The sequence below is a fragment of the Stegastes partitus genome, unplaced genomic scaffold (assembly GCF_000690725.1).
Source record: "Stegastes partitus isolate 25-593 unplaced genomic scaffold, Stegastes_partitus-1.0.2 Scaffold220, whole genome shotgun sequence".
NCBI classification, from domain to species: Eukaryota; Metazoa; Chordata; class Actinopteri; family Pomacentridae; genus Stegastes; species Stegastes partitus.
Window position 1 is genome coordinate 269,719 of NW_007577951.1, and position 14,684 is coordinate 284,402.

The window sequence follows — 14,684 nt, forward strand, 5'->3', positions numbered from 1 at the left end:
ATTTCCCAGAGCCCAATGCAGCATCATCCAGTGTCTTGTTTTCCTAACAAACTGTCCAAAACCCAATGATATTAAATTGGAAGAGACAGAAAAAGCATACCGCTGAGAAAGAAACCATTACTTTTAAAATCATAGCTGATCAATTAATAATTCTACTGGCTGACCAATCAATTAATCAGCTATTTGTTTCAGTGGTAAAACCTTTTCTACAAGCCAGGCGTGTCTTTTCTCTTTTTCACCTTCTCCACGCAGCTCTATTCCTTCAGGGCTACACCATGTTTTCTTAGAACAGGATGTTTTCTACAAACATGGGGCGCGTGTCCTCTATGTATGTACTCTTGTGTGTGTCTGGCACACGTCTGTGCACGTAGGCGTGTGCTTCCATTCATAACACAGTCAGTACAGCACTCAGACAGTCCTGTGATGTCTACATCCAGCGAGATGAGAGGGAAGAGGAGTGGCAGGGAGAGGGGGAAAAAAAACCAAAACGTTAGCTATGTGAGTCATGTCACATCCAAACAGACATGCACTTATTCTGGTAACGAGAGAATAAATTAGTTACTGGTGAACTGTGGAGCCTCTTCAAAGGCGCCACTCTGTGAATCACGACGTTGAAGTACCACAGGACACGCTTTAGACTGAAATAGCAGGCTTCAACATTTGGACAAATGTGGTTCAGCCATTGCTTCTGTATGTGTAGCCTCTCTCCAATGAATAACCGCCTTTTCTTGAGGGTTAGAAACTTCACTAAGTGGTTGATATAATGGAAATGGAAATGAACCAGAGTTGAAGACATGCAAAGACACAACCTTCTTGTGTCATACAACGCATGGAAAACTTCCTCACCCATTCCACTGAGGTCACTGCATCAGTAGGGAGATCCTATCCAAACCTGACATGCCTAAATTAAATCCTAAAAAAGAGACGCAGGGAGGTTCCTGGGGATAATTACCTTTGGCCCAAATGCCATCAACCCAAACAGACCCTGACAGACCTTTTCACGACAGGCATTTTGACTTGTCACAGCAGGGAAAGTACAGGTGGAATTAATGAGTGCTCGGTTCCATTAAGTGTCTTAGTAATAACAGAGAACCAGCATGCGCAAGAGTAGGAGCTGCCGCAAATTGAATGCAGCCATCATTAATACACCTGTACTTTCCCTCCTGTGACAGGCAACGAAAATGGTCCACACACTAAACCTTCACAGGCTTAACTGAGGCTGTACTGCTTGAGAGTTCATGAGGGCTCGGTGTGACATAAGCAGGAGGAATGAGGGGGGAAAGTCACTTCTGAATCATGTTTCATTTGCATTTTGAGCTCAGTTGATCGCTCCCTGCATGTGACTTTACAGTGTTTATACATTTTAGAAAAAAAAGTTAGGGAAGCCATGATCGTCTGTAAATCCTCTGCAGAGATATGAACTGAAAATGCAAACAACCCTCAAAAACAGCAGCGAGAAGCCAGATGTCCCAGCAGACTTTTTTTCCTGCACCATCCATGCTTGGTTTGGGGAACGACAGATTTATACGTCACCAGTTCTGCAAAAAAACTACTGGCAAGTCTCTTGGGAAAGCCTCACACAAAGGGCACATATTAGCACTGAAAAGTCTGCATCAGAGCTCTCATGCACTTAATGATTTGACAGCGGGACAGCCCCAAATTTTTATGCACTTAAAGGGAACGGGCCTGAAAATCTGTGAGTCCCTAAATGTGGAGATTGATCTGACAGAGAGAGAACACCGACATCAGCAGCAGCGTGATGCATCATTTGAAGTCATCGATTTAACCCCTAAAGTCATCTCTGTCTGTCAAAATTACACAACTTTAGTCATGAGAACAATCCCTGCAGGTCTTAAAACAGCCCCCATCTCTCTCTTAACCCATTTCTCTGCCACTTGCTGCAGCCCAAGCACACCAGCTCACCAATGACTCAGCCTAAACACTGTAAAACTACTCTGTGCTGCACATTCTAAGTTCTAATATCGGAGCAACTCAGCCACACATGTTCGAATGATACAGAAAGCCCCACCCTGCAAGCTGACAGGACTGGTTCCTCGCATTTTTTTCGTGTTATAATCTGAATTTTTGCGACCGTCATCCGTACACAGCAGTTTCAAGGTGGAAATGCTCAGCCATGGCGCTGAGTGCTTATTTCACTCAAGAAGAGAAAAAAAACCCACCATGTTAACAAGGTAAAAAGCTTGATTTTAGCAAAGAGGAGCGATAAAAAGAACGAAAAAAAAAATGTTAAGTGAAACTAATTCCAAAAAGTGATTCATTTATCGCTCATAAAACCAAATTAGAAATAACTGACGGCACTATTTTCACACCAAATTCCACGCAGCCATTTTCATCCGACAGCATATAGTTTGTCATCGGCTGCTGATTTTCTAAAAATGTTTTCTCCAGCTGTGCTGGGGTATGAGACATACAGAGCTACAACAGATGAAAATAAAACATTCAACTGTGTATTATTTGCACCCACCTTGACTTGTGTCACATTTGCTTTCCACAGAAACTACTTGGAAATCCTGACAGAGATGCTTCGGCGTGAAAACACAGAATCGTTTCTGACCTCACAAATACTCTCAGACCCTTACTACATTGTAATTGTGAGCATGAACACAGAAATTTGTTTGTCTAAGTCTTAATATTTTAGAGAACCTCTCTTCCAATGCGGCCCCGTGCCTCTGTTTCCCAACAGGTCCTTCAGAAGTACCTGCGCTGCGAGTTGTCGCTGCAGCTCCGACACACCTGATCCAATTAGGAGCCTCACATTTTCATCACAGAGCATTTGGATCAGGTGTGCAGGTCTGAAGTGGCTGAGAAACACTGTGGTGTTCCTGACACGCTGAGAGCAACGCTGTGATCAGAGCCAGATTTATGCTGTAATTCAGTCTGCCTGGGCTGGAGGACATCCTTTCAAGTCTCGTCTCTAACCGCACTCTTCACTCTTTTGTTTTCTTATGCCAGCGCTTTTCTTTTCCACTCCTCCTCTTTCCTCTTCTCTGTGGGCTTCTTTTCTTTAGAATGATTTGTTTACCCACAATTCCCCTGGGTAATTAGTGCTGTGATAATAACTAGTGTTGGAAACAAACACACCCACTCACTGAACAGAGCACACAAACAGACACACAAACAAACACATATACATACACATCGGCATGAAAAACAACTTCCTTGAGCTTAGTCGCACTGAGTCGCGTTACAAGGAGAGGAGCTGCACAGCCAAAGAGGGGTATAAACGATGTGTCACCACATTTCTCTATAATGAAAGTGTGCGTTTTAAACATAGTTTCAAACAAATTAAATGACAAACTAATCATCGTCACCATTAATTAGCTAATTCTGAGATTATATTGCTTGCAAGCAAATTGCAAATTAAAAACAGCTTGTGATTTTTTAGTAACAATGAAAAGAAAATACTGACAACCAGGTGTCTTTAAAAAAAAAACTTTTAGACATGAAAGCTCGGCAAATTCTTTTGTAGCATTGCCAGCATTGAAGAAAAATGTTTGTTCGGCTTTACAACAAAAGCAAAAAATATTTTCATGGTTTTCAACAAAAAGAATTTGGCATTTGGAAATACCCTGACAAGAGAGAAAAAAAGTGTTTTCTTTTGTTACAAACAAACGGTGTTTGCCTGACAAGGATGTATCAAGAAAACTAATTTTAACGCCTGTTAGGGAGGAAGTCTGAGTGGATGGAGGGGTTAAAAAAAAGTGGACATGAGATGTTAACTTAAATATGTGCTTAAATCAGATTAATTTTGTCTGCAGTGATTAAAAAAAGCAGTCATCTGAGTGATTAATGGTCATATGTAACAGTTTTGGAATCCATTGGCCCGCAATGTCGTTCTGACAACACAAAAATGAGTAATTTGGAAGGCAGTGGCAGTGAGAGTCTTTTAGTTTTGAGGATTTGTTGGATGTTTGGAATCTTGCGAGGCTGACATATGAGAGAACAGACTTGATTAAGTCATATCTTCACTGCCTAAACACTAAATGTGTGTACAACAGTGTGCAGTCGTACTGCCACGGGGACTGATTTATTGCTCGGCATCAGATTTCACTCCTTTATCAGACCATACCATGGTTTAATTATGTACCCTAAAGTTATTGTAGAGCAGTGGTAGAAGTGTTCGCCTCGTCTCCCCGCTGAATAGAAGACTGCTGTGTAATTATGAGGTAATGGTGTTTACATTTTTTCACTTTGATAAAGTCAGTCGCAGCAACAATTGTGAAAATTACTCATTAGATAAGTGTTACTGAATAGGTGTTTACTGAACTGGTTTGTGCGTTCCATTTGAACAAGGAAGTTTCGCATTTGGAAATTTCAACTGTAGTTGGAAGAATCTCATCCGCTCCCCACCTTGAACCTCAGCACATGTACGAGCAGTTCTGTCTAACGCTGGATTTATGCTCATAGTGTCAACACAATAATCAGTAATCTGCCAGTGTATTCATAAGCCTTTTTCTCATTTTTATAGCTCTATTAATTCATGTATAGGCTCAATTGGTTCTGACATCTTCTCTCTTTTCTGCGATTTGGTGAGAGCAGCTGTTGTTCAGCTTTCATTAGCTTCAACTCCAACATGATCTACTCTGATCTTGTTTAAAGTACACAAAGAAACTGAACAGAGTGCTAGAAGCCCGACGCCAACTGGGGTTTTGTGTTTGCAGAGCGACACACCAGCGCTGAATGCTCAAAATGGCACAGGCCACTTCTCTAAACTACAGCATAGGCTCTGTGTAGATTAAACACCAGAATTCAAATCGAGCTTTATTTGTGGCTCAATAAATCTGCCGTGCACACAGTATTGTCCAACTTTTTGTGGACATGTTTGTGCAACATACTGCATCATGTCGTCAGTCTGCTCTAATCTGACTGTCACCAATCTCAAATGCATCAAACCCTGCAGTGCAAAAGAACACATGCAGGGTTCAGCAGGTTAAGTATGAAACCAGCTTCAGTCAGTCAGTCAATCAATCAATCCGTCTTTAGCCCATGAACGAGGACAATCAAATCTCGAAGTGAGAACTTGTTGCCTTTGCTGTCACTCAGCAGCTGCACTGGTCAGCCGGGTCACAGCCACAAGCCCAAACTCTCTGCATTCCTTCACAGAGTCCTCCACTCATTCAGCTCCCTTGAACAAGACATGCTCCTAATTGCCTGCAAGTCAGAGGCTTTCGTAAATTACAAAAAAAAAGGGGAGAGAATACCCTGGCACGGTATGAATTCATAGTGGTTTATTGTTGAACCGTGTATTTGTGCTTCTACTGGGAAGTTCCCAGTGGCCAGTTGTCAAGCTCTGGTAGTACTAAACAGCCAGTCGCCAAGTTTTGTTATTAGTGCAGCCCTGTGCAGTGCCAAGCCTTGAGATTGCTTTTCCCTCTCAGTTTTTTTTGAATTCCTTATTTTTAGGTCTTTAATGGACGAGGGACAAAGTGCTGCCTGTATCAATTTAGTCTGTTTTGGAGCGGGATGTTTAACATGTTAATGGGCTCTTCTCGGTCTGATTACGGCTGGCAGAGAAAACAGCGGCGGTTCAGTCTGGCATGCATGCATGTGTGTAATTCAAAAGATAACAATGTGCATGCATGTGTGTAGTGTGTGTACTTCCGCTAAATCTCTGCAGCGTGCGGAGAAATGACAGAATAAAAAAAAAAAAACAAACGATGAGAGAAATACAAAGATAAGAGAAGTGAGGGAGAGAGAGAGAGAGAGAGAATCCCCCGCTGTTTTCCAATCAGGAGGCGTCGTCCTCCTCTCTTGGTGATTTATTTTCTCTCCCCTCTCCTTCATGTCCCAATTTCCAACCCCCCCACCCCACCCCGCCCTCCGTTTCTTTCATTCATTCTTTCTCCCCGTCTCCTTTTCTGTGGGCAGCTTGTGAACATAGCTATTTAGAAATGACGACAGAAACACATTCAGGCAGGCAGTGTTGTTAAAATGACTCACCTGTAAGGCTGTGAGGTTTTCTTCTGAAGTCCTTCTTACAGTTCACTTATTCTTCTCTGAATTCACTCTGGAATAAACGCCGCCGCTTCAGACGCGACATCAAAGATCTTTTATTTTAAAAGCAGTATTAAATGATGTATGACCTCACTGACCAACATTAATAAGTGTCTGGCACTGCTCTCTGCACACGATCATCCCTCCTTAACAAATGAATAATGAATCCAGGGTGCAGGTCAAGACTAAATATATATTACCGAGTTAATTTAATCCAAGAATGAAAAATATTAAGCTCTACAGAGAACAACCGCGCCGTTAATACAAATCAAAACCATGGTTACCAAAGGAGAACATTTGATTTGCTGCGGCGTGTTTGTGTGTGGGTGTCACTGACATTGCCAATAAATAGAGCGTTCATTCATTATCACCTGTCTTGTTTTGTCGCCAACCAATCATTTAGTCACATTTCATATCCCAGCAAGCCCTCCCTCCATTCATCCCCTGGAGCCACAAGTGTGTGCGCCAGTGTCTGATCCCTCGCAGCTACACATCGGTGCCACCCAGCCCTACCTTTAATAAGTGTCACTTTAAGTGTCTTCCTATGTAAGCATGAGTGGATATGGTAGAGCATGCGATGTAACACGTTATTATTGTGTTAAATCACCAATGCGAGTGTTTACGTGTGTGTGTGTCTCTCCCTCGCTCTCGCAGCCCTCCCCTCAGACACACACCCACCCACCCACTGACCCCTCCCTCTCGGCACTGGTTGGTTGCCACGGCTACAGTGTCGCCTCTCTTCCTCATGTTGCTATGAGACTCGGACCGACAGACCTGAGCGGAATGACAATGTGTCTGTGGCTCTGGCAAGAGGCCCACAACAGCCAATAAGAGACAGTCTAGACAAACACTTCCCAATCTGGGGTCTGGGGACCTCGGGGGTGATTGTTTGGGTTGGCAGGAGCCTTCTCAGCCATATGAGGTGCAGTTTATTAGCACTATGTTGTTGGGGTTTTTTTTTTTTAATTCCTGCAGCAGACATCCCAACGTTTTTGTATGCTAAACGAGAGTTCAGTCACAAAATGATCAGATGCTGAACCAATACAGGGAGATTCTTGTCATACAAGGAGAAATAAAATAAATGCTTTGATTGCAGTTAGGTTAGTTGAAGCTACTGTAGTCAATATTTGTTGGACCAGTGACTAATTATAATGGAGTGCTTCTTATTCCCACAGCCACACAGAATTATCAAACAGGGATTCCTCTCAGAAGCTTTTGAGCCTGTTCTAGCTCACTGTTTTGGTTTCCAGTCCCAGAAACTCCTTTTATTTCCAGCCACAAACAGACACCAAGCATTTCTCTGCCTCAGTATGTTTGACTGTTATTATTTTGCTCTCCCATATTACCATGTAATCTTAATTATCACTTGTGTTTTGATATAATGACTGAAAATAGTCCAATTTCCCCGCAAAGACTGGAGTGTAATTTAATCTTATTCACATAGTAAAAGGACATAACAGATAGAGCTGCTTTGCTGAATGCTTCTCCCACATTAATTAAGACACTAGACTGTGATTTAAAGCTCAGAACTATGGAAAATAGCGCCTAAACCAACTTAACTTAATCTCACGATCTATTAATTTATCTTCCGAAAAAGCACAATGTTCTCTGACATTTCACTGAATAAACTGCTAATCAAAAATTAATTGATGATGAAATTCAGAGCTTTTGCAGCCCTACTGGGAAAGCTTACTCTCCGACCTGATTTCAGGCTGTATTCATCGTATGAAGGAGAGAAAAAAAAAAACAGCGGAAAATTCCCTCTTTTGAATTTTATATCAGTGACAACTGCTTTTAGATGTATTATATGTGTTGCCTGAGAAATTGCAGCTTGCTGATGTGCAATCTGGAATTTTGAAGCCCGACTTCTGAGTCTGCCTCTATTCTGACCTCCCCAAAAGAAGAATGTTTTTTTTATCTCAGGCTGCCTTTTATACTTGCTGTGACTCAGTAGTGCAAGCGGACACAAGGGAGAGACGATTTTTCTCCCAGTAAGAATAACACCTTGTCTCTGTGCTGAAATATGCTCCGCTGGAGGCGCCGGCACCCATGGAAAAGAGTTTTGACACATAACAGTGGAGCTGATGTGGGTGGGAAGGTGAGATCTTTTGGGCTTTTGTGTCACCGGAATCAATCTGCTTTTTTATCTGTTTAGTTTGTTGTTTGTGTGCATACGGAGAGCATCGGGGGGAGAACGAGAATGACATGGGTTAGAGCAGTGCATCATTCAGTCAGCGTTGTGCTTCTCCTCCCTGTCTGCGGCTGGTCGATATGCCTATTATTTTTTTTACAGTATCAGATGCCAGACCAGATAAATCATTCCAGTTTTGCCTGAGGATTCCATCATGGATTTCTGAGCCAGATAGTAATATCAATTAGGGGAGGGACAAAATATCATTATGGCAATATATCGTATTATATTCTCATGCGATTAATTATCAATACGCTTTGGCCAAATATCAACTTTTTTTTTTTTTCAGACATGCAAGCACTCCCCACAGTCAGTTTGAGTCAGTAATCATCAATGACTCCTGGTGATGCTGATTATCAAATGAAAACATGAACAGAAGTGGACTAACTTGCTGCAAAGAAGAAGAAACTCACAGGAGGAAATGGCGGGCAGCAAATCACAGAGCTAATAATTGAACTGACACATTATTAAAACGGAATAATAATGATAATTCACACATGCACTGACACCAGAGTGCAGTGAATAAATACATAACTCCTGCTTTTTTGCCTTTTAAGGGGTATTTTTTTTAATCCTGCAGTTGCACAGATATTGTGATGTTGTCATTCTCGTGGGCTATGTGATCGTATATCATGACTTGATATTGGTACCTCAGAATGATAAAAATGAGTATCAACAGCTCAAGTTTCTATAAATGCATGTCTATAAAAACACATAACAGAACAATATAACATTTATTGCAGGAGTTTCCGCTCCGTATTGATCGACGTATCGGTAGGCTCTTATTAAAAACAAAGAAAATGTTTTTCTTGTATGTTTTTTTTTCTACTCCTTTCAAACTGAAAGCAGAAAATAATGGATTTGTAAATGAATTTTCTCACTGAGCAGGTGATCACAGTGTCCTGTGGAGATGCAGTTATGCCTCCAACTATTTCATCAGTGTCTGTTTATTGTTTCTTAAGGTCTACGCAGTGCAGAGCATTTTTCACCCTGGCAATCAATCAGATCAGTATTTAATTTGTCAGTGGAGAAAAACTGAATGCCTCATGAGTTCGCTATATGAATATAACAATAAATGTGCAGGTGTTTAGAACTCTGGTTAAGCAATGCAATAAATAATTCTTTGTGTTTCTGTCTGTCTCCTCAGGAACTGTTTACAGCAGAGTGTAAGTTTAAGGAGTCGGTGTTTGAGAACTACTATGTGATCTACAGCTCGATGCTCTATAGACAGAAGGAGTCGGGTCGAGCCTGGTTTCTAGGCCTCAATAAAGAAGGACAGGCCATGAAGGGCAACAGGGTCAAAAAGACCAAACCAGCTGCACACTTCCTGCCTAAACCTATAGAAGGTAACACTTTTGGTTTTAGTCTATATTTCATTTCACTGCAGATCTCTGAAAGTGTGTAATATTATTGTATCTTCTACATCCCTCCTCGCCCCTCTAGTTGCGATGTACCGGGAGCCTTCGTTGCACGACGTAGGAGAGGCGGTGCCTAAACTCGCTGGGGGTCCGCCTTCCAAAAGCACAACCAGTGAACCGGTGGTCATGAACGGCGGCAAACCAGTCAACAAACCCGACAAGGAGGAGACATAACCCCACCCCCCTTTTTACCCTCTCCCTGGCTGCCAGGACAAGCCACAGACTCGCCCCACTGCTGCGCTCTCAAAAAACAAAAACCGCAACAAAAGGTAACGAAACAAACAACAGCTTAAATTCTGACTGGTCAGCAGTGGGGCCGCACGTCCCGCCTCACCTCCCTCCCTATTGGACAGATCCAGTGTCGGTGGGGGGGCCGCGGGGACTGTGCTGCAGTTGGTGGCGGGGATAGAAAGAAGATGATAAAGTCAGGCCATTGCCAGCCAGATATTTTTGAACTGGGACAGTGGCATGACCTCACATGGGAGACTAAAGGACTTCTCCAGAATATAAACGAAACAAACAACAAATCTGAAAAAATGTCATCCTCACCGGTATTTTTCTGTGACAATCTGTAAGAATGAGGCCCCATGTTTCTCTCCTAATAGCACTGTTTTCTGTTGCCAGGTATGCTCGCTTGCTGGTGGCCACAGACACGCACGCACATGCACACACTCCCACCCCCCAAAAATCGACCACTTGGATTCGATCTTTGAGCAAATAAAGAGCAGATTAAAAACATCAGCAAACATTGGGCGAGGAGAATACTTTAAACACCAAACACTGATGATTCAGAGGATGCTTAGTCATCGATCAATTAAGATTTGGCACAGGATGTTCTGTACTAAGCTTACAATGAAATGTACTTGTGAATGGCCAGGTGCAAAACATGCAAGGTAAAAACACCTATAGACTTTCCCTAAGTTTGATCATATACTATATATGTTTCAAAGAAAGACTTCCTATTTGAGACCACATAGCTTAAAGCATGTCTGACTTTTTTCAGTATGACTTTATTATCTATTTGTTACTTATTATTCTGCACACACGAAGCACTAGTGATTATCCAGCTACATTGTTGTACAGATACAAACCTGATTTTAGTTCCCACTTCTCTGTCTGACATGTTTTTCCTTTCGGTCCCTTTTACGAATGCTATGATTTCCACGTCGCTGACACAAGTGTAGCTCAGGAGAGGAGGCGATCAATCGACAGATGCAACGAGTTTTGGCATCGAGTTGCTCAAATCAGTGTGTAGCTGAGTGCCGGAACCAGAGTGATTTCCACAAATTCCCTGTTTGTAGCAACACGGAGAGTATAGGAGGCATGCTGGTGTCCAAGCAGCATGGTAGCAGTCAGTGTTTACATAGAGTAGCAGAAATCATAGGATGAGGTTTAACACAGACGGCGTTCTCGGTTGCGAGGAGCCTGGTAGAACTTCTTTTTTCTGTTGCCTTCCCAAGTACTTGAAAACAGAGGTAGGAATGAGGGTAAGTGAACAGGGTAAATGATGTTAAAGCCACGATGTGTAGAATTTGATCTTTTTTTTTTTGACTTGACTACCCAGTGATTCTTTCAAAAAGAAAAGAAAAGAACTGTGGTAGACACACACATCTGACTTGGACCCCGGCGTTAGGGGGTTTTCATTGGTCCACTTATTTCTTAGGAACCAAAAACCTGTCTAATTGGATCGGGTACAATAATGATGTTTGCCGCAGGTCTCTAGCAGAAGTGAAGGCATTCGGATTGTCTATGAAATTAAAAGTACTGAATCACCCTGTATTAGTTCAGTATAAGTCTTATATTCAAAAGAATAGTAAAGCAAAAGTATTATTAGCTAAATATAATTAAAATATCAAAAGCAAAAATACCTGTCACACAGAAAAATGGCCCCTGGGACTAATTTGAGGTCCAATCAAGAAGCTATAAAATGTACCTGACTCCAATTTTACCTCCTTGTGCAGTGATACATCGCTCCAAGCGCTCCTGCCACATTTGAAAGACACATATATGAGATTTACAGTGGCTGTCGCAGAGAGCACACGTCAAACTCGGTGTTAAACTGACCCAACGTTCATGTCGAGGATCATCGCTGGTGATGAGAGTTGCGCCTGCGGCTACAAATAGTTGAAGAGCCAGCAGTCTTGAAGCATAACCAAAAGGATGCTCATGGCTTTGTTTGGCATTCACATGGTTGTGCAGCGGGAATCAGTCCCCCAGGGTCGGACTGCCAATGCAGAGTTCTGCTGCAATGTCCTGAGGCGTCTAAGGAAGAACATTTGGTGCAAACGACCTGAACTCTGGTGCGTGCCATTATGCCAAGATACGCCCACTCACAGTGCGTTGAAAAGGCACAAGACTTTCTGCAGCACCATCACAGTCGTGGCTTCCCACTCACACCAGATCTGGATCCCTGCAACTTCTTCCTCTTCGTCAAACTGAAATTCAAGTTTATATATCACCTTTTAGACAGTGGAGGAGGTCCTGCGCTCGTTGCAGATGGTGCTTCATGCGCTTGCAGACCACGAGTTGCAGAGAGCGTTACAAACGTGGCATGAGAACTCGGAGCAGCATATCGCTGCATGACTTAAATTTTAATCAGGCTTTGCTTTTTACAGGCTCTGAACTTTATGATCAGACCTTGTATATCAGTCTATGTGACATTTAAAAGTGTTACTTGTGCCTCAATGCTTCACTGTGCAGATAAGCATTTGTACCTGCTCAGTCTAAAGCTAGTTTTAACTGATTTACTTGCAGTTTAATAGCTCAGTTGAATAGTTTTCAATGAAGGGGTCGTGCACGCCTCCAAAGGGATGCAAGATAAGTCTGATGTATTGAGACACAATGAAAGAAGGCAGCAAAGAAGAATAAGGAAAGTTCTGCAGCATTATCGTTATTAATGGCACTTTTCTCCAATATTTGCTGCTTTTTGTTTTCTTCCAACTCATAAACGAAGCATGACAAAGGAACATCTGATGCATTTTATCAGCTTACCCTGTGATTAAAAAAAAATCTAAAATCATAATCTAAAAAATAGCAAATGACCAGAGATGGCAACTAAAAATGTAGTGGAGGTATAGCGCAATATTATCCTCTGAAATGTTGGAAATAGAAGTACAAATACTCAACTACAAGTTCCTCAAATTCCCTTTGGACTTATGCGGTTATTTTCCACAACTGATTGGAAATCCTTCAGCTGTGTGTGAAGTGGATCCAAGAAGATTACAACTACACATAGTGGCTTTAAAATTAACCTGCGCAATAGCCTATAAAATATGTCTGGTTTACTTCAAAGCATTAGAAATGAGGTTTTGATAGAAAACCACCAAAAACTAAACAGCACACATTGATTACAGTGTTGACTAAAGCTGTCATAGAATCCAAACACTGATGTATGGGTTTGTGTGGACAGCTACAGTGCAAGGTACAAAATCAAAGAAATTAAACCAAATAGATCCCCATGCTTCGTCCTCTCACTGTGACAGTCAACATGGCACCAATCTGTTCTGGACTTGAATCCCGTTCGGCGCCCAGACTTTTCTGTTTACTCATCTTTTCTTTGACAGCAGGACTAGATGCCTATTAACTCCTGAAGAAGTTACACCAGTAGTTGGTCATACCACTGAGGAGATATTAATACTGTGATCCCACACTTCAAATTAACGTCAGCGACAATGAGGCAGACACATGCAAATTAATATATTCTGTCAGGCTCAGGATAACAGCAGCTTTTAATCGATGAAAGCAGACACTGTGCATGTCTCTTGCTCTGAATCGCAATTTTTGGGCGAAGTAACCACTTTGCATTTTAATCACATGATTGAAACACTGTCCTATTTGTTGAAGATGAATGACCTCCGCTGATGTTGCCACAACTACAAAAGAGCGACGACACAAAGCAGCCGCCCGACAAAAATCAAGGCTATATGATTAATTCACGCGGTTGTTCTTACATCAAAAGCCTCAAATCCACAGCATCCCCAGCCTCGGCAACAGGTATGTGTCTGCAGCAGGTGAAACACCGCGCTGCTGCACACAACTGAAGCCGCTCCAACGCGTCGTACAGCGCGCACACTCTGCAACTGATGAGACTGTGAAAACACTAGACAGCTCACAGTGTTTCTAATTGACATTTCTCAGATTTTTTTTTTCTTTCCCCTCGCATACATAACATTATTCTCTCCTTCGCCTCTCTCCTTCATTAGCTGTTAGTTGCCTTCGTGTTGAAATATGTGTGGCTGACCAGCAAACCACATCACATGAATTTGTCTAATGTGGTCAGGCGGGTGTAATCTTTTGGCCCTTAAATGCTGTTCTGAAAGAAAAACATTGAGGGAAAAACAAAAGAAAAGACGGAAAAAACTTTCAAGAGAGATCTAGCATTTAAAGCTTTCTGTCACGTAATCTTGACACTGATAATCTGCAGGTACTTGTGAAATATATTCCAGTTGTTGGATCATCAGAAAAAAAAAGAGAGAGACAGAAAAAAAACTAACTATATGAGTGCCTCTCATCCTCAGCCAAGCTGGAGATGTGAGATCCAGGGCGGCTGTAGATTCGTGTTAAACACTCAGCCTTCCTGGGATCCGGCAGGGTTTACCCGAGATCTCCCAATTCTCAAAGCGATTCGACTTCGGCTGTGTTCTGTCTAATGTTGATGAGGAAGATGTTGTGCTTGTCTCACGTCAAAGAAATGTGGATGTAACATTTATTGACTTCTTGTTGTGTCACACTAGGGGTTACTAGCAAAAAAAAGTATAAAATAAACCCTGACAATCAGGTCTGTAAACTCCTTTTTTTTTAATGTATCCTGTGTTGTCTCAGCGGCCCGTGTCTACGCAGAACCTTTCCAGGAAGCCACTTTAATCACACTGTGGAGGACAATGTTTTTGTTGCGTTCGGAGATACAGTTGGTAACTCCAGGACAGCGAATTATTATCAAGCAGCTCATTTGTCCCACACTGCTGGCAGAGGAAAGAGATCAACTTAACAAAGGCATCAAATCTTTTTTCCATTCAGAGAGCCCAGCTTGTTAGGTTAGCAGTAGGGTTCCCATCCTGTGA

General features: G+C 42.2%; 1 protein-coding gene across 1 annotated transcript in view; it reads left to right on the forward strand.

Moving 5' to 3' along the window:
• Positions 1 to 9,798, forward strand: part of LOC103356760 (fibroblast growth factor 14-like) — a 30,397-nt gene extending 20,599 nt beyond the window's left edge. The window contains exons 4-5 of the mRNA XM_008281045.1: positions 9,354 to 9,552; positions 9,650 to 9,798. Of these exons, the coding sequence (XP_008279267.1) occupies positions 9,354 to 9,552; positions 9,650 to 9,798 (348 nt within the window). The remainder of the gene's footprint in view (positions 1 to 9,353; positions 9,553 to 9,649) is intronic.
• The last annotated feature ends 4,886 nt before the right edge of the window (positions 9,799 to 14,684 follow it).